Source organism: Rhea pennata, chromosome 4 (genome assembly GCF_028389875.1).
Source record: "Rhea pennata isolate bPtePen1 chromosome 4, bPtePen1.pri, whole genome shotgun sequence".
Classification (NCBI taxonomy): Eukaryota; Metazoa; Chordata; class Aves; order Rheiformes; family Rheidae; genus Rhea; species Rhea pennata.
Genome location: NC_084666.1, coordinates 45,071,586 through 45,092,839, shown reverse-complemented (window position 1 = coordinate 45,092,839; position 21,254 = coordinate 45,071,586). Strand labels below are relative to the sequence as shown.

Below are 21,254 nucleotides of genomic sequence, written 5' to 3'. Positions count from 1 at the left end.
CTTGCCACAAAACGGAAGATAATTTTCCTATTGTCCAGTCAGTGGTAACTGCAAAAAGAGTGTCCAAAGTGGGTTTATGATATTTCTGTAGCAACCTTTTCATTAGTAATGATCAGTGCTGAAAACTGAAAATGAATTTATAAATGATATGATATAAATGATTCTTTTGCATACTTAACAATTCAAATCGAAGTCAAATACAAGCATCCATAAACACAGTCCTGGGAAAATAATTTGAAGGTGAATTTATCAATTATTATTCAAAAGACTTAAAACCCCTGTTTCTATTTAATTGCTCTGACTTCATATTAGAAAAGTCTTATTGTTTGTACAATAAGGACATCCTCGTGGAAGCTAAAACTTGTTACTAAAACCAACAAAATGTTAGCTTTATTTGTGGACCATTTATGCCTTAATAAAAACATGTAGTAAAAATTTATAAACATTTTAGCTGTATCAGATCCAGTCCAATTGCTCCTGCTGTTTCACCTATGTGTTGAATTAAATGAGCTGATTTTAAAAGATGAGTTTATTCATAAAAGGACTGCAAGGGCTAGGATCTGGTCATATCTCCATTTTTCAATGAAATAGTGACATCATACAATTGTGAAAATTATTAATTAATTTATTTTCTAGTAGTCAGTAAGGAAGTTGCTAAACAGAAGGTCCTAAAATTGGGCATCTTAAAATTAGTAAGACTAATACAGTCATCCAATGTTTTTTAAGACTAGCCAAAAGCATTTTGGAGGGTTAGTATTATCTTCAATAAATCTTTGAGTACTGCAGAAGTCCCGGAAGGACTTATTGAAGGAAACTGAAAGGTGAGAAGAAAACTAGCAGTGAGCCAAGATGTTAGAAAGACTAACCTAGAATAACTCATAAGCCTGTCAAGCTAACACTGATATGGAAAACAATAATGAAAAATAATTAAGTAGGATAATAGAGGCAATGGCAAATGATACTGAGCTATGGAAGACATTTAGGCAATTCATTGGATCATTTCTTATAATATGTACATTTGGTTGCTAGTGGTAATAGTCTTGATGCAAATGACTTACGTCTCTGTAGGGTGTTTGATTTTTTTTTAGTGGCATCTTGATTATTGAATAACAATGACACATCATCGTTAGAGTAGTCATAAAATGGATGGAAAAGTGATTATGAGACAGGAATCAAAAGTAGAAATCATCACTGAGCACGTTCTACAGATGACAAATTCATTTGCGTGACATTATCAGCCTGATGCGTGTTCAGAGTATGTGCGATAGGGACTGACGCACCTTTGATCTTGCTTCTTGTTACACTCGGTTTCATGTTTACTCTTATAGGTACATTTGCCTGTCACAGGTAGACTTTTTATTTTTAGCAATTGTTTTAATTTAACACCCTAAACAATAACAGCAAGGCAAACAGAAACGTTTGCATTTCCCCTGCAAAATCAGAGTAGCCAGAGGCCTCCTTTTCCATAACAAAGCTTTTATTAGTACATGATAATGAGATTACCATGGGTCTAACTCTCTGTGAAATAGCTGGCACTGGCACCTGAAGGCAAGAGACAGCCAAAAGCCTCTGCGTGTTTTGGCACCTAAGAAGTGCTTGTCAGTTTACTTACATTCCTAATCTGATGGTCACTAAAAATAGTTCAGGTGGTTGTTTTCTGTTGGTGAAGAAATCATGTCCTGGGTATTTATAATATGAGGGAAGGGGACAATTAGCAATTTCAGTTTATTCACTTTCTCAGTTTTACAGTTAGAGTATATTTAAGAGCTTTCACATTTGCTATAGTTTCTTGAATAATAAAATATCTGTAGTAAAGGGAGCGTGTACACTATGGAACTGAGAATAGTAAACTTCTTTTGCTTGTGAAATATCGTGTATGGCATGCCTTTAAAATGACTTAATTTGAACCACACAGTTCTTTCTGTCTTAATAGCAACTAATGGACTTCTTTTTACAGCCAGCAGTCAGCTGAAGATCTTGCAAGAGTACCTGTTAATTCTACCAGCAATATCTTGAATAGGCTATTGCTCAGTTACGATCCCAGGATAAGACCGAATTTCAAAGGTTTGTCAGATATTTCAGACTTTTATCTTTGGCATTTAACTTCTGCTCTTTTTACACATGGAAAATTCATCTGTAGATAATGTTTGCAACATACAGTTCTAAAAAAGAATAGCTATCCTAAAATAGCATGAAACTGCAGGAGGTATTTACCCTTTTTAGCTGAAAGATAATACATTAGGATTTCGTGTTCATAATCGTGCCTGATGCTTTAAAGTTGTTGTTGCTGTTGTTGTTGTTGTTATTATATTTTTATAAAACGTATTTAAAACATAGATTTAGACTTTATAGAACAAGTTTTAAAAATATCTTTTAATACATACTTTTAAATTAGGCTTTAGGATTATCTTTGCTTTATAGTATTTTAAACCATTGAACTGCATACAGATTCTTTAAGATGACTATAAAATTTGGGATCTGCAGTATCACTATTTTGAAATCATACAGCAATTAATTACTTTAAAGATGAGTTATTAATGCAGCTGACACGATTTAAAATAGGTTATGAATTTAAGTACATTTTGTGTTTTTTAAAACAAATGAATCTTGCATATAGGCAAATATGATAAATGCGATTTACTTACATATACAGAAAAAAAAGGAATATACATTCTCTGCAAAACCTCTAACAGCTCATACAGCTGTAAGTTACCGTTTCCAGGAATTAGATTATTTCCTTTCTGGTGAAAGACATAGACAATTTTATTACCTTACAGACACGCAATTTATCTAAGTCACTTCTTTTGTTTTAAGTTACCTTAAATTATATGTACATTAAGAGATGTATTATTATAACATGCATATTAATTGTATGGGAAATTTGGAAACCTGTAATCTTTATTGTGCTTTTGAAGAGACCATTTTCAGATGTTCTATTTAACCAAATTTTATAAATGTATTAAATCAGTTCTCAGGAAGATTCCTATTTTCTCATTCTCTATAGAGAAATATTTATATGTTTACAGCACCAGGCATTGTCTCAAAGGATATATGTCCAATGCCCATTCTACCTGTTCTTCAGCAAAAGATAAGCGTGTAATCAGAAAGCATACTGCAGTTATTTTTATATTTTTAATAGCCCTGCTGCTAATGTGGTAAAAATCAAGACTGAAGGAAAAGGGAGAAGAACATGGATTCTTAACTCACAAGGAGATGGAAGGAAAAGAACATTTTCTGACAAGTGATATATCCATGTTAAAATGTTCCTCACACATGACTGATTTTCTTGGACTATACTTCTTATTTAAATCTGATAGGGATAGAGCGCCCTTGTCTAGTATTACTGTGGAGGGTGCTCTGTCACATGCATCAGGCACTCAAAAAAGTATTATGCTTATTACATAACCAAAACCCACATTTTTAACTGATCTGATTTAAAAATGTGAATTTGTTTAACTGAATGAAGTGAAATTTTATCTTAGTGATTTTTTGGTGAATGAAGAAAACTTACCTGAGCTTGAATTTATGCATTAAATGTATACTGAAATATTGTATGTAGACAAGCAAACTATTAGATTAGGCATATATCACTTTGCAATGTATTTGTTTACTGAGTCAATATATTCCTGTTATATTACATCACTTTTATTCCCCAAAATAGGAAGAATTCCACTGAATTAAGAACTTGCAGCAATGTAAGTGAGATCAGATACATGCATATCGTATATGCACTGACACTGTCAACATATAGATGCTAAATAAATTAGTTCTCACAACCATCAGGCCACTTCCCCCTTCATGGTAACTCTCTGTTAACACCAGATTAAATGACTGCCAATCAGTTCCCGCAGGGTGACAGAGGGCAGATGTAGCAGCTGTCACACCATCCCTTTTCAACTACAGGAATCCTGGTTGTGGAAAAGAGGAAAAAATCCAATCTGTCTTCAGAGTTGCTAGCTTCCAGAATTTTTCTTGGCCAATTGTTAATCATTGTAAAATGGAGCAGCTTTGCAACTCTCTTGTCTTGCATCAAGGGCTAGGTAACTGTGAGAGCTGCATGAAACAATTTTGGTCTGCCTGTATGGATACTTGTACATTCGTGTACCTGATTTGCACAAATAAGTGTCCTCTTATAAAAGTAAATATATCATCATAACTCATAAATAGGTAATTTAGACTGGTAGGTCGTCATCATGACTTTGAGAGTAAAAAGTGTCTGCCACTAGGAAAGCAGATTGCTTCTATACACTGTACTATACGCAAAACTAATACTAGATTGTGAATCCTGTGATAACAAAAAATCGTGGAATTTGCAAATGATTCAAATTTAATTTATGATCTGTGACATGCTTTAAGCTTAGTGCTCTAGACTGAGGAATTTTTCTGTTATCACTAGGATGAAAAGAGTTTTCATGATTTCTTTAGACTTTCCATGTGAATAGATTAAACTTCACCTTTCAAGAACTGTATTGATGTGAGAAGATATGTCTATATTGATGTGAGAAGATAAAATTGTTTGAATCTCAATTACATAAAAACCATTTCATATTGTAATACCAGTGTAAAGGAGCTGCAAATGAAGGATAACTTATCTTTATTGGATTGTGCAGCTTACAAGAAATCTTTTACAAGATTTTTTTTTTTTTTTTGAAAGGAATTCCTGTTGATGTTGCAGTCAACATCTTCATTAACAGCTTTGGGTCAATTCAAGAGACAACTATGGTAAGACTGAAATTAAATGAATTTAGCACACATGTAGATTTTCTTATTAAGTCAGACTTTAGGCTGAGGATTATAAACTATAAAGTATAAATGATTGTTTTGATTGTACAGATTGAGAATTGAGTTAATGGGCTTACTGATAGACTTTCTGCCATAAGCCTGTTAATCTGCTTTACTATCATTTTGTCCACGGATTGTTATAGCATTTAGAATGAGATATACATGAAAGAAAATCTGTGGTTTCTAAGCATGAAATACAGTTCTCTGCGTAAGGTCTTTAGCTCAGGGGAAAATTAGAGAGCCAATATGTAGGTTGCTTGGTATATTATTCCAGAAAATACTTGGGTTGTAGGTGAGACAGAAAGGAACATACATAAAGAAGGCTGAAACATAAAAGTTCTGTATTTCATACAGATCTAAGGATAGGTGTGGATCGTTGAGGAATAGAAGGAAAAGGAATAAAGGGCTAGAGCATCAGTGCATACTCTTGCTCCTGTTTATTTACCAGTGTGAGAGAAGATGATCTGGGCATTCAAGTCTGTAAAAAATGTTTTTCCAGCTCAGTCAAAATATTCAAAATGTTAAGCAACCCTCATTAAAATTTTGGCTTTTTTGTTTTTGTATGAAATACAATTAATTATAAAATAAAAAGTCATTTCAGCAAAGCTATTTCCAATATTTTGGGACTTAAAGTTTTTTTGTAGTTTTCTTTACAATAAATATTGTCAAAAATGTTGCAAAAAATTATATTGTTGAAGATGTCCTAACCTGAGCTGGTTTTTTGTTTTGTATAAAAGAGAGGAGAGTGCACCATGTCTTGCCAGTGTGCAGAAGGCCAAAGCTAGGGCATGCACTTGAACTTGGGAGTTCTGAGGTACTCCCTGATAATACAGTTTAGAAATACTTTAGCTATGGCTATAGCAATGGCTATAATAGCTTTTGAGTAGACTGGCCAGAAATTTCTGTTTGTTTAACTAGGAGTGAATAAGGGATTTAGATTTGATTGCAAATGATAAGTCAACTAATGGCTTTAGAGGGAAGTGACATAAAAACAAAGAATATAAGTAAGCTGAAGATACCCCAAGATTTATTTCCTGAAAACAAAAAAGGAACTGAAGTTTAAAATGGGGCAGGGAGGAAGAGCAGGAAAGTAGGAGTAAGATAAGTGTCCAATATGGGAGGTATATTAGGCCAGATGGCCCTTTCAAGTTTCTGAAATTTATTGCATGCTTTAACAAGTGACTTTTACAGAGGCATTTTTACAATTCGCCCAAATCCGAAAGTAACAAAACATGAATGTTACGGGTTTGCCTCCAAAAAAAAAAAGTATGCTCTCTGCATACTTAGCAGTGCGTGTAAGGCTATCTGTGAATTCATGATCTAGTCATCTACAAATTTACGGAGATGTTCTGTAAAATAAGTCATAATCTCTTTCATATTTCAGAAATTCAGGTACCTTTCTCACTTTAATTTATCCTTTTTTTTTAGATTTCTATGTCCAGCCCATCATTGTGATATATAAGCAATATAAGCATATATAAGCAATAAGCATATAAGCATATATAAGCAATATATGTGAAGTTTGGATTACACTTTGATTCCCTTCAGATATCACATGAAGCATTGAGAAGAGAATTAGTCATGTTTTATCTTACTTATATCACTTGGGAAACCCTTTCTGGTCCAGTGGGCACAGGGTCCAATGGACGTACAAGAACTGCTGCTCTCTAGGGGATAGTCTGGCCCTTTTCTTGGAATGATCTCTATAAGGCACTGAACAGTAGAAGCAAGTCTCTTACTCTAGGAAACACCTTGTTCCTCCAGCATCACAGGAAAATTGTTTGCTGGATTTCTGAGGCACCAACTCTGGGAAGGAATTTATTACAGGGTTATAGAAGGATTAATGGGATCACGTAAGATCAAGAAAGTTTGTTTACTTCCTGGATTCAGAAAGGAGAGACCTTTGCACACAATAACAAGCTTGCTGAGGAAGGTTCCTCAGAGTTAGGGAAGAGAGTAACTGTCTATCTCTACTGTGTCAAGCACTGATTTTGATTTGTGAGGAATATTGATTTCTTGACTGTATCTCTAAAATTATCAGAAGCTACTAAACTGGTTGGAGTGATATGGTTACTGATACCAAAAAGTATGCAATAATACTTTTCTAGGTATTCAATGGATGATGTATCCTTGTGATTCTTGGCTCTGTTGTAACCTCTGTAGCCTGACTGAATTACTTAAATTTGTAGGGTTTTGCAAAATCTAGCATTTAAGTAGACATGTGGAGGTAAAGCATCCTGTTTGGCCATATTAAAAACATGCCCTGTCACATGTCAAGATTCTTCTTTTGGGTGATAGAAGGATAAGAAAAAATAATAGCTATTACATTTTTTCTATGAGTGCCAGGTAGTTGAAAGTCAGGTCATGGAAGGCTGAGCAGATTAATGGGTGGAGGGCCGGTAGGAAAAAGCCACTAGGCGCACAGATTTCCTTTTTTTGTTGTTCAGGAGAATATTAGGAGAGGTGCAAAAAGAAATATCTTCATCAAGATCTAAGATGTCCTGGACCCCACCCTCAAAGACCACTCTCCGAAATAGTCAACTCTGAGCAGGATATTAATGTCTGGTATATCTAACTAGTCAACAGAATCTCATAGTTTACTTGGTTCAGCATCAAGGTGGCTGTTTCTGATCGTTCTTCACATATTTTAGGAATCCTATAGAATTTAGCAGGCAAAGGTGAACCTGCAAAGGAAGTTAACCATTTATACCATCTTTGCATCAACCTTAGCCAGGCCACAAATCTCCCAAAAGATTGATTCATAGCTAGCATGTATTAGCAAATCTTAAAAGCATCTGCAGTAGTTCCAGACTGGAGCTCTTTAGAGCTCTTACAAGAAAATCTGTTGAAGAACAATTTGATGCAGCTGGTCTTTGGCAAAAGCACTGGTGTGTTTTTTGGACTTTATATTTCCCTGCTTCACCCCATATAATAATATAATAATCTCTTTCATCACCTAGGTTTGAGTGTAGGAGTTCTCAGAAGCATCTAGAATGGCTCATACTACTAAAGATTCTGTGTTTGGACAGGTTGCACAGTCTGTTTCAATTCAAAACTTCATGGGGTTAAAGCAGGGAGCCAAAATGTCAAACCAGAGACGGAACAGCAGGCTGAGGGGGTTATTGAGGAAGGCACACTACTCATTCAGGGTTAGAACAAAGAAGAAAATTGTTGCTAGACTGAAAGCAAGGCAGGCAGGCAAATGTTTTGCTGGGCTCTGGAAGCCTGTCCCCACTGGAGCTGGTGTTTGATTGCAGATAAGATTGATTTATCAGTATCAGAAAGACACAGAGTCTGTCTGTTCAGACAAATATACCCTATTGATGGGGATCTGATCTCTGCTGCAGACCCTGCCTGGCCAAGGACAGAGGAAATGCTATTGCATCTTAATATCCTGTTCTCTGTTCTGCTCCTTCTCTAGTGAAGATCAAATAATCTTTTGCTTCTGATCCTGTGGCGGTTGTGTTCATAGCTATGCAGTTGCCTCATCATCCACAAGAGTGGAGATTGCATCCCACTGAGAGAGAGTCTACCTAACTGTAAGAGAAAAGAGGATTTCAGTATAGAAGACAGACAGGTTTGAAGCAAGTTTGGTGGAGGCATGGCTTGCTTCTTGTGCCTGGAAGCCTAGATTGCTTTAATCAAAGTTTCTGAAGAAACTGAAGGGCAAACATGTTTGCTATGTTTTTAGAAAATGTGGAATTTGTGATATGTTCTTGAGTACTTGTGAGAACTGTCACATTTTCACACATATACTGGACAAATTATCTGGAAAAGCTAAACAAAAAATCAGTTAACTACAGAGTGAATAAAAATTTGTACAGATAAAACAGAGGAAAACTTATACCACAGGTACTACCTTCCATTAAGCTCCTTTTCTCTGAACTCGTGTAACTTATTTCCTGCTACCTCATTGGCCTACTTGCTTAGGATAATGATCTGGCACTGTGTCTGCAGAGACGATATTCAAGGTTTGTAGTCATAGTGTAATCTTACTGACTCAAATGGCAAAACACCGCTTCCTCATTTACCTCTAAAGCTTTGCACAAAAAGTCTTTTTAATGTTCATATATTCAAAGTAAAATTCAGTTTTCTTCTTTTAATCTTAAAAATGTCCTTTTCTAATTGACTAAAAGACGATACTATTACCATTCCATTTTTTGTATCATCATAGTTTTTGTAGGAACTGGCCTTTCATGATATACAATGTGCTTCTGTTTGCAGGGAGAAAAGTAGTGGCTATACTCATTTCTGGCCTGAGGAATTTTTCTGGCCACGTGCCTGCTGTTTAGCAGATTGCGTTTCAAGTGTTCCCTAGCATACCTCCGCTTTCAACTTGCCTGAAGACCACTTGCTCTGTTGGAGTTTCGTTGAAAAACAAAGCCCCGTGGAATGAATACTTCTGTGATTCTTTTTACTTACTGGTTCCTCCAATGCTCCATCAGCTCCAGTGCTGATGAACAACACTTCTCCCCCTAGTTTTAGGCTTTTTAATAATTATCTGACTGTCCTTTTATTAGAAAATAATGCTCATTCAAAGAATGTTTATAAAATGTGTAGGAGGAAGACAGTGTGCATTGTCTCATAGAGACCACTTCTTCAGGCCGCACTGGGCCTAATTACAGTACATGTCCTGAATCTTAAATTTCATTGCCCAAATTTGAGATAAATGGTTGCAAACTTCTCTCAAAATAGGTTTATAGCAGAAATGCTGGGGGATCATGGCCTATACTGTTGCCAGATGCTGCGATATTTTATACTCCACTAAAAGAAGCCCCTCTGTACTTAATTGTTTAGGCTAGCTGCAGTTTTGTATCATTACGTCTTTGTTTCCTTTGCCATTTTCTATACTGTCTCAAATAGTGGTGGCCTCCCTCACCAAATCAATAGTTCCTAGTCATTTAGGTAGATCTGAACCTACCTATTTTAAATTAATGTGATTTTTCTTCCATATACTTAAATAGAAGCCAGATAAAGTTCTTAAAATCTCACTGCCATCCCATTGTTTGGTATATTTAAGAACTGAGTTTGTAATAAAGCAAGGGAGGAAATAAAGTTGTGCCCATCTGATCTTATTCCCAATTCTTATTTTGGCAGTACATTCTGCTTTTCAATGATTTAAACATTTTCTGAATGGGTAAGCTGAAGGCAAATGTTGCATACCGCTTATTTTTTGCCTGTGGCTTTGAGAAGGCATTTTATTTTGTTAAAATTAGAGTAATGCAATTGTTTATAGTGAGATTAATTCTAGTGTAATGAATAGTTGAATGCTTGTGAGCATGAACAATGTATAAATACATTGAGTATTTATCTCATATAATTTAAAATTATCATTTTCGCTGAGACAAATCCATAGAGAATGGGAATTTCAGCAATAGAAAGTAAGTATTCAGTAATATATATAATTGAAAAGATCCATTCTGAGATAATGACCTGAATTCCCCCATATTCTGAAGCTTCTTTATAAAAGCCTTCCAATATGAAGTCACTTTATATTAATTATTATTTTATACTGCTTCTTTACTCTTACAGAATAGTTTAGGTCATCATATAAACAAAAATCAGATTCCGTATATTTTTTCAAAAATGGACTGTCAAAAAGTCACACTTCCCTCAGAACTACACATATTAATAAATACTGCTTTAGTTCTTTCTGGATAATTTTGATGCTTTTTTAAAATGCAGTGGGGAAAATGGCTACATTGCACAGTGCAGTGTAGTACAGAAGTACCTGTGCTGATATAGCTGGACATGAGAACGTGGACACTGTGTTTAATTAACAGTGTAAATCAAAAGGGTAAATTAATCTCCATGAGGTGCTAACACTAAGTGAACTCCTTCCTGTTGGAGTTAGCATGAGTAGCTCAACATGGCACTTGCTTTGGACTGGAAATATATATATTTTAATAAATACAGCAATTAGAAGAGTACTTACAGTGGAAGTTCCATTTTCAGCAGAAAAATGTGCAATAAGATGACATTAATTTGTACAATACACATCCTTTATAAAATTAAACTGTTATATTGAATACATTCACAAATAAAAAATATATCAAGAACCTTCACTCACAGATCGTTAATTCCTGGCATTTTATTATTGAAACACTATTTCACTATGAAACACTATGAAACACTAATTGTTTTTTTGTGGTGCTATAAAAGGCATGGCTGGTATGCTAGGATGCTTTGTGCCTAACAGACAATTATAAAAAAACTCCACATACCATAAAAGACAACTAGGAAGGTGAGAGATAACTTCTATCTTAAATCTGGAATTTTCTTTTTTAGTTTTTTTATTTTAACAGTATCTTTATTATTTTTCTGTATGTGATCTGCCTAGCTTACGTATATATATAACAAGAGACATTGGCTTCAATATAAATGGAATAAGCAAAAAGACTTAAAGATAAGACTGAAAAATCATAACTGACATACTGGGTCAGATTTTTCCTTTGGATGCACACAGCTTTCACTAAGGACAGAATGCATGTGGGTATTGTTTTGCCCTGAGGCACTTGCTGCTCAAAGCAGTTTTCCCAAAGGCGTAATTTGGTTCTGGTTGAGCGTGGCCCTCCCACTGTCCATGCTTGAGCAAAACTCCAGCTGAATTCAGATAAAGTTTCCTCTCTCTAAAGTCTGATTTTGTCTCTTTGAGACCAGTTCTGTGTCTACTTTCGTATATGCTACCTCATTACTTACGTTGCAAGCTGTCATCAGTAATCCTCAACTATCAAAGTGTCCCCCAATCACTGTTATGTGTCCCAAAGCTGTTTTCTGAGTATGTAATTTAAAGTCTGCTATCTATCTGGGCTGTTTTCTGCTTCTATAGTTTGATATTTTGCTATTAGTGTGCCACTTAACCACCTGGAGAGTAAATTGGCATTTACACTTACAGGGTGTCCTGATAGAAGTGATATCCTGCCTGCTGCCTGTATTGCATTAGTACTGCTTTACAGCCTCCCTCTGCCTTGCTCCCTGCTCTTCTTTATACCTCTATAACATGGCTCCTATCAGGTATCTACTGGGGGTAGAATTTGGTCGTTTTTTGATTGGACCATATTCAAAACACAAGAGTGACATAATCTACCTACATGTAGTAAATTGTATTAAAGTCAACACATATTCATGTCATTTGAGGAGTGACTACTGTCTTTTTGATAGAAAAATCATAACATAAATTGTGTTTTCTCTTTAGATTCTCACAGAATTGTGCTCTTCTTCCATGTGTGTTCGCTAGACTTTTGGCTAGTCTAATATTTATCTATTCTTCCCATCAGGATTATAGAGTCAACATCTTTCTAAGACAGAAGTGGAATGACCCTAGACTCAAACTGCCCAATGATTGGAGGGGTTCAGATACACTGACAGTGGACCCAACAATGTTTAAATGTCTTTGGAAACCAGACTTGTTCTTTGCAAATGAAAAAAATGCTAACTTCCATGATGTCACTCAAGAAAATATTCTTCTTTTTATATTTCGAGATGGAGATGTCCTAGTCAGCATGAGGTATTTTATTGATGTATTTGCACCCTTATCTTATTTTAAAGTCGGTAAATGCATTGATAGAATTATGTGCTGTGATAGACTTAGCAGGGTTTTTGATTAATATTTTTATTTATATGACAATTTATAAACAATATTACACTAAATAATATGCATGTAAATAAATCAGAAGAAAATGTTTTAAAGCATATCTCACTCAGCAAGTACTAGAAGTTTGAAGTGTACATTTGTATGTCATATTAAGATACCACATTAAGTAAAGTAATATTGTGAGAAATAGCATTTAAATCCTTCTGATTATTGTCTAGATTCCTAGAAGCATAATAAAATGGATATCTGAAGTAAAAGCCTTTAGCAAAGCAATGTAACTTTCACACCACTTGACTTTCTACATAAGTTAAAGAAAATGATGATGTTACTAATAAAACAGTGAAAGGCAGAAATTGCAAAAATGGTGAATATAATTGCGTTGTAAAACTAGTAGAGCATAATCCTGATTAGGATCCATGCCTTACTGAATAGAGAGTTTTTTCAGAGGACCCCAAAATATTGTTTAATTTTGTTGCAATTAATGCATTCTATTTTGTGATTTGGCTTGGTTTATCAAAGGTATACAGTATACCATTAAAAAAAAAAAGCATTTCACTGAAACAGTGCATTGGTTGGAAAGAATGTCATATGAAAAGAGTATTTACAGACACAAGGATTTGTAGAGAGTGGATTCAGTGAGTGATTTTTCTTCCGGAGTGAATTGGATCATAATGCTCTTATATAGCAAAAATAGTTACCAAAATTTACTGCAACTTTCTTGCTATTAAGAGGGGATCACTTCTGAAATGATAGTAGCTTTTTATTCCTAGAGTGTAAGTGGCTAGAAAAGAAAGATGGGAGGGTTTTTTTTTTTCATTCGAAATCAGGATGATAAATCTCTATCTCAAGGCTTTTGCAAACTAGTAATCAGAAAAAAATGAATTGGATAATCAAAACATTTCATTTGGCTCTCTATGAAGGTCTTGGTTTTGATTTCATTTGTTTTGGTAACAGTTTTTGAAATCTGTAGGAATTAATATATCAAAATAGAAAACCGCTTCTATCTATAAAAGGAACTTCTTTAAAATATCAAAATTTAAAGGAAACATTGAAACTTTTTTCAGATATTTTTCCAGATCGGAGTTATTTATAAATCAGCTTATTTCAGTGAAGAATTTCAGCCAGTGAATAGTGACTATTCAGTTAATAGAAACTTTTATAGTGGAAAAATATTTTTCTAAAAACTTCCATATAACAAAACCAAACTCAGTATAGTCTGAAGTTAATGTCTTCCTTTGTAAATATTCTGCTAATATTAGTAATACAGTATGTTCATAAATGATATATATAAAGTTAAGATTAATTTTTGAGCTGCTGTAGTTTGGAGGCATTTTCCTAAGATTTTGTTACTTAAAATATATATCACTGTGCCTTATATTTTAAATTTACAATGAAATATCACATATTATTGAATTAATCTCCAGGTATCAAAATATATGAATGACAAAACTCATATATATCTGACAGTAAGTCTTTGCCTGGATAAATGGTTGGTTAAGAAATAGGAAACTGAATGTAGGAATGAACAGTCAATGTTCACGTGAAGGAAGTGAGCAGTGGAGTCCCGCAGGAATCTGCCCTGTGGCCTATGCTGTTCAACATGAATCATCTGGAAAAGGGGATGAATTGTGATTTGGCAGGGTTTTTGGTGATACTAAGATACTCGAGGTAGTAAAGATTAGGGACAACAGTGAAAATTACAAAAAGAAATATAAAAACTAGGCAATCAAGTAAGAGATGAAATTCAATGTGAATAACTGCAAAATGATGCACGTAGGAAAAAAAATATTCTAACTTCATATGATGAAGTCTGAGGAGATTATTACCACCCATCACCTTTGGGTGATAGTGGCTAGTTCTCTGAAAATGTCAGCTAACCATTCAGTAGTAGCTAAGAAAGTGAATTGAATGTTACGGAGTGGGGAATAAAAAGATTAGCAAGCTACCCGTTAAATTCATGATAGCCTCACATTTTGAATACTGGATGCAGCTCTAGTCTTCCTGCTACAAGGGAGACAAGGATAAAAGGTATGAAACAGCATCCTTTATTAAAAAAAAGGGGGGGGGCTAAGTAAAGTAGGACTTTTCATGCTGGCAAAAACAAGATCTGAGGTGGTGGCATGGAGGGCTCTTAATCATGAATGGCACAGAGAGAATAGATGGACACTGGTTATTCACTTTCTTTTCCTGTATATGAACTATGAGATAGGGTCAGGAGAAATAAAAGAAGACAGTTAGCATGTGTGTAGTTTAGCTATGGCTGCAGGACATTGTGTATGCTAGAAGTTTACATGGATTTCAGAAAGCAAACAGACAATTCTTGGAGGAAAAAATTTCTTCAGATCTCTTAAATACTAAAACATCACTTCTGGCTTAAAAAGTCCTTCAAGTGGCTCTTCTAGGAGCCTGTAGGATATCCAGTGAAATATCATTTCCTGATTGCTGTAGTCTTACATTCTTCTTCAGAGGTCTGCCATTGGCTCCCACTGCTGACAGGATTGGATTCTGTGTAGGGCTTTGGTTTGGTTATTCTTATGACTTATGTGCATTTTGTTATCTATTTTAGTTCTCTAATTTATGAAATACTATATGTTTACAATTGCACATAAAATTTTCTTATAGATTATTAGAGATATCTAAATTTTGTACTGTTACTTACTGTATTTTTTGTTATATTTTTCTGCTATTTTAGAAGCTGAAAATCAAATACCTATGATTTTTCTCTTATTGCACTTTATTACTTACAAGGCAGTTCACATTGTTTCTAAATGCCATTTTTGTATTTTCAGATTATCTATTACTCTGTCGTGCCCTTTGGATTTGACCTTGTTTCCTATGGATACACAGCGCTGCAAGATGCAACTGGAAAGCTGTATGTAAATCAGCCTGTGCATAAGAACAGTTGCCTTCTAGACAAGCCTGAGAATCAAATCAAAATGATCAGTTCTGTATTGCTTGTGCCAACATTTTGTAACAAATCTTGAAATTAACATTCACTGATTCTGACCAATATACATTTACCTATCAAAAATGTTTCTTACGGTTATTGAACCATGCACTCAATGTTTATCTTTTGCTATCAAACATAGTAGCGATGGATTAGTATTTATAAACTAAATAATAATTGATAAACTTAGTAAAATGAAGACACTTTATAATAGGAAGATTCTTTTTCGAAAAAAAAGGAACCAATGATAGTTTTAACCTCCATGGTCTGTGTTTCTTTGGAATGTGATCATTGCGGTCCAATTTATCCCATTGCATTGCTGATGGCAGCATTATTTGAATCTCTTGTGATACCAAAGGAAAGATATCTTATGCCAATATACAGAATGAATGCACTATGAAACCTTCTGAAAGTGGTTTCTAGACGTATTGTGGATGTAGGAAGGCATCTCTCCCTTACTAATCCTTGGCTCTAAGTGAATTAATCTTATGAAGGGGCGGCCAGAACTCATTGCTGAAGGACTCCATGCCATGCTGGAACTTGCAGCCAAAGTGTTTGTGAAACCCATCTTCTTCCCGTGCTCTGAAGCACAAGAGTCGCTGCTCCAAGGCAGTCTTTCCCCAATGCTCAGATTCCTGTTGATCCCACTTTGATGACAATTCTGTTTAGCTGTGTAAACCAGAGAGAGGAAAGTTAGCTTGCCTCCAGCCTGTTTTTGCTATGAATACAAAAACTTCGTTCAGTTGTTACCACAGCAGATCTGTGAAGAGGATGAAAATGGGGAAGGGAAGACACAAGCAAAGGAACAGCAAGGCTAATCAAAGCTGAGCAGGGCATCACAGTGGGGACAGGGAGGAATGATATCAGAGCTTTACAATTTGGTTTTTGATTAGTAGCATTTACCTTTGGAATTGTAATACATCCATAGTACTGAAGTTTTGCCCATCACTAATGTGTATATACATCAGCTAAAGTAAACTCTTATGAAAAATTCAAAACAATTTGTGGTTAAACTGGAATCCAATAGTGATGTTAATGGAAGTTCGTTAGAGCTTTCTCAGTATGGGTTGCTTTACAAGCATGGTGAGGTGTATTTTTTCAAGGAAGAACTGTTCATGAAAAAATTCTCAATACTTCATTTAAATAAGCTTATTTTCTTTCTTCATGCTAAGTGCTTATTCAAATTCAGGAGGAGGAATGGATTATCTGCCCCTTTGGAGTAATAATGTGCATTAAACTTCCTTGTATCCTTTTATTCAATTATCAAAAGAAAGAATTGTACTCATGGCCTCCATGACTCCAGTCTGCCTCTGCAGTTTGTGGATTTGGCTTGCTTTCCCTCTTAGCCATTAGCAGTTTTATTCTACTGAATTTTTTTCTTTCTGGTTGGTAGGCCACCAGCTATATTACAATTATTGAAGAACTGTATTAATGGATTAACTTAATGCGTTTTTTTTTTTTAATTAAGTAGTACATATATTCTTATATCTTTGACAGGAAGTTTCTGAGTACATTTTCCGAATTGTGTATTTACAATATTATTTTAGTTTCGTATACTTACACACATATCACAAAGTACTGAGAAAAATATTATTGACATTATAAATAGTTCTGCTTATTTATACTGTCATGCTAAGTTATGATGTGCGCAAGAACAACTAAACATGCCTTCCAAAACTGTACTTTGAGATGCCAATATGACAGATATCTAACAGCAGTACATTAATTCAGTGCATGCTATCCATAAAACAGGAATCCCTCCAAAAATCTTTACTTCAACAAATACCTACTACGTCTTTGGAGGAGAAGAGGAATTATTAGTAAATGCAGGATTATAGTAAAGAGTTCTGCTAGATGAGCAGAAATCTTTAGATCCTTGATATCTTCAAAGGCTAAATGGATGTCATCTTATGTCATTCCAAACATTTTGTCAAACTCTTTTGGCTTTACTTTTCATCAAAAAAATCAAGACAGGTAATATTTTAACAATAATGATGACTTGCAGGATTTCAGCATTTCCAACAAAATGGGAGGAGTGCTCATCTGGTATAAAAACAACAGGTAAACCTCCTTTCTACAAAAGAGGAAAAAGAAGGGTACAGCATGGAAGGACAGAGTGAAACTCCATTCCTCCAGTTCTCTGGAAAAATTTTGCAAATTCTTTCTCTCATTTCAGAGTCAGATGGTTCTTACTTAATTTGAAGTATCAGAAATGCTTTCATAGCCTGAATTGAATTCAGTGGAAGTTTGGGGCTTTCTGGATTTTGCAGGATCAAGATATTTGGTTGTTTCTTTTCTTAGCAATTTACATTTGCTATGACTTTCTTTCTGGCTGATACCTGAAGAATCAGATAATAATGAGCAGAAGGCACTTAAACATATCAATAATAAACAGTAGCATTAAAGAAATTACTGCCCTTTGAAGTCAGAACATACCTCTTTGCCAGTCTATTAATCATAGTATGGTTTTATCATTTCACAATATTCAAAGGCACTAGAAGTCTTCACTTACCAAACTCTTTATTTACTCTTCACATTACTGGTTAGCAGCTGTTTAAGATGAAAGTTATGTCCATTCTGTAGCCATTCTGTGGCATCATTATAGGAACTAACTCCAAAGTTTCTCTTCCTCTTCCGCTGGTCTTTCTTTTACTATGAAAAAAAATCTATATTTCCTATGTTCCTATAACATTTAGGTACACTGACACTCAGTTAGCAAAGTAAAATCCTCCTTTTACTTCCCTACAAACCCCAAAGCACTTATCTCACCAAGATAACGAAAGAAAGGAGGTTTACAGTATGATCTGAAGAGAAATTGAAAGGATAGTATGGAGAGGAGACAAAATAATACTTCAATAAAATTGAAAATTCAATAGAGCTTTTGCTTTCTTTGTTTAAACAATGAACACTGAAGCAAATGCTTCATCATCAGTGTAATGTTGCTGATAATGTAATGCTCCACTAAGTACTAATTTTCAACCTACATAAAAATTAATTTGTGAATTATTTCATTTTTATATTTATTTCAATGGGGAACACTGAAAAAAGTGGAAGGAATTCAGTATGTATATACTAGATTTTCTTGCTGAGTTTGCTCTTACTAAGATGGTTCTTTAAATGATTAATATTACTTTTTCTTGCAGTTGGTTACACAACTGATGACTTACGCTTTATATGGCAATCTGGAGATCCTGTGCAGCTAGAGAAAATTGCTCTGCCTCAGTTTGACATTAAAAAAGAGGATATTGAATATGGTAATTGTACGAAATATTATAAAGGCACAGGTAGGTAATATAAGCAGTATTTTTGTTTAAAACTTAAAGCTTCCTTCAGTTACTGTTTATGGTTAATAATTAATGCTCCGGTTCATGGCTTTTATTTCATGAGAGGAAATAAATTATTTTTAAGTAACCAGTAGTTCATATCACTAGTAACATAGTAGCAATCGTATCTAGTAACCACAAACTCATTCAAATACAGAGACATCTAGGTTAGAGATTAGAATAAATATTTTTCTTAGTTTTTGCTTACATGTCTTCTGATCCTCTGTCATTATTTTGTTTCTGTTGTCCTAATACATTTTTATGCATGAAATGTCTGACTTTTATAATAGGCCATTTGTGTAGAATTATGTCATTTACAACAGAGTAGGATAATTTTGATTTTCTGGTTCAACTTTTATTCCAGAAGTGGATAGTATTGGAGTGTAACTTCAAATGCTTCTTGCTCCAGGTTCTTCCTTTCTCTAAGTGCTCTTGAAAGTATGTCATTATAGAAAACTGTTTACAGTCCCTGGCTCTTTATTTATTCAATCTCATGATTACTTCCTGAGCATACGCACTAAGTCATACACTGGTTTCTGTACTCCAGCTTCTAATGTTTTATCTTTTTGATTGACTCCTGCCGATAATTATATTTAAACTGCTCACATACTGTGGAAACCACAAGCTTTTCCTTAACAACAGGACTTAACAGAACGTATTTGGTCAGTACTTTTGCATAATATGTATAAATCTCCCATTAAAAACTCAGGGAAGATGGCTGAGGGGCTGAAGCTTCTGAGAATCTTTTGCAAGTTTCTTAGTGACTGTTCAGCTGAAGTCTGCAGTCTATTAGTTGCACTTGTTCTTGAGCTAGCTCCTCAGTTTTAAGAAATCTTATGTAACTTTAATAGAACTCAGAGTTAAAGAATTTAACTTGAAAAAGGCAATGGAAACTGAAACTTTGTTAATTTTTTAGCTGTGAAAGGTCTGAGTTCTTAGACTATTATCTAAGTAATTCAATATCAGGTGATTTACCGTTTGTAGGTAATATGAAATTACCACTCCTCAGGAAAATTATATATTGGTGAAACACAACAAACAACCGGCAGTGATTGTGTTCAAATCTAAAGCTGGATAAGACAGAAATTTATTTAACAGTGAGAATATTTTATTCTTAATTAAACAAAGAACTTACTGACAAAAATTAACAATTAGGCTATAAAGTAGTGAATAATTAAATGGATTGAGTGTGCAATTCTCAAACAAATTCATACAAAATGGGAAAATCTGAGCTACTACAGAGAGACTTACATTTAATTTGAGGGAAAAAGAGTATACAAATGACAAAATGTTAGCTCGTACCCGTGATTTTGTCTTTAGAGTTAACATGTTCATTTTGCATTTTTCCCTAAGTCTAAAGTTAAAGATCTAAAAAACTTAAGGATGGTTTTAAGTATCTATAGGGCTTCAGAGAAAAATCTAAGAATTAACCATTGTGCGCTTTAGCATTAAACTCAAAAGAAAAAATAGTAGCATTTTTTAAACTTTCACCATCTTGTGACCACAAATTAAAATTATTTACTGTGCAAAAGTGCTCAGCAAAGTGGTCACTTTATTTTTGTATGATTTGATCATTAAAGAAAGAACCTTAGAGAACCATTATATGGGTGGAATGACAATGGAGTTCTTAAAAGTTTTCATAATTCTATTTTTGCTAATCATTTTTGTTTAAAAATGAACATCTTCCATGTTAATCTTATCATCAAAACTTGGAATTAATGTGAATGGAATGTTTCAGTACTCTGAAGTATTTTTATAGGCTGTTTCCAGGAATCAGTAGTTGTTTGATTTACATTAAATTTTTATTTTGGAGGAATTTCAGGAAGCAGATTTTGCACATATAATTAAAACAAATTCAGTTAAGGATTGTATAGGGTAATCAAGAGGCGGTGTTGTATGTACACACAAGTTTTCAAAATTATGGCTTATGCAGGAGATTCTTGCCAGTTGCAAAGAACTGGATCTTTTCCATCTGGTTATGTCAAATGGTGTTGAAATATACCTGTTTAAATTGAAAGAAGGTCAGTAAATTTGGGGTGACTTTTTTGTGGCAATCGATTCAATGTTTAAATTTGCAGATTGCCTACTTTTGTCAAAATACATGGCAGATCCAAATAGGTCCTCAAAAGCTGAATGGAAAAGACAACAGATATTATTCTCTGCCTGATAAACATGATACAAAGCCATACAGAATGTATTTCTGGCATAAAGCAAACAAATGATCATTTTAAAGGTAATACTTCTATGAAAATGAAACCTAAAATCATTTGAAAAATATTCACAAATTATACAGGGATAATTCCTCAGATAGTTGATCATCAAAGAAGGTGGAATAAACTATAAAATACCCTATAGTGTCTTCCACACAGCAAGGAAATTTTTCCTTATGCTTTATTGTTTTGATTATTTTATGGTCGAACAGCACTTTTAAGTTGAGTAATCATTCTAGTACACTTGATGAAATAGTAAAAGATAAATAGATATACTTTTGCCATATTTGGTATTAGCTTTGCACCAGCTTTGTTTATTTTCAGAGATAGACTAAAACTGAATTTGGGTATTATTGTAATGTAATTTAGGAATGCCTTGTTCTTGTGAAAGAATAGTT

General features: G+C 34.3%; 1 protein-coding gene across 1 annotated transcript in view; it reads left to right on the top strand.

Moving 5' to 3' along the window:
- GLRB (glycine receptor beta) overlaps positions 1-21,254 on the top strand; it is a 51,924-nt gene that overhangs the window by 10,315 nt on the left and 20,355 nt on the right. Inside the window, exons 2-6 of the mRNA XM_062574733.1 lie at positions 1,958-2,064; positions 4,655-4,722; positions 12,060-12,289; positions 15,166-15,248; positions 18,467-18,607. Coding sequence (XP_062430717.1) covers positions 1,958-2,064; positions 4,655-4,722; positions 12,060-12,289; positions 15,166-15,248; positions 18,467-18,607 — 629 coding nt within the window. The remainder of the gene's footprint in view (positions 1-1,957; positions 2,065-4,654; positions 4,723-12,059; positions 12,290-15,165; positions 15,249-18,466; positions 18,608-21,254) is intronic.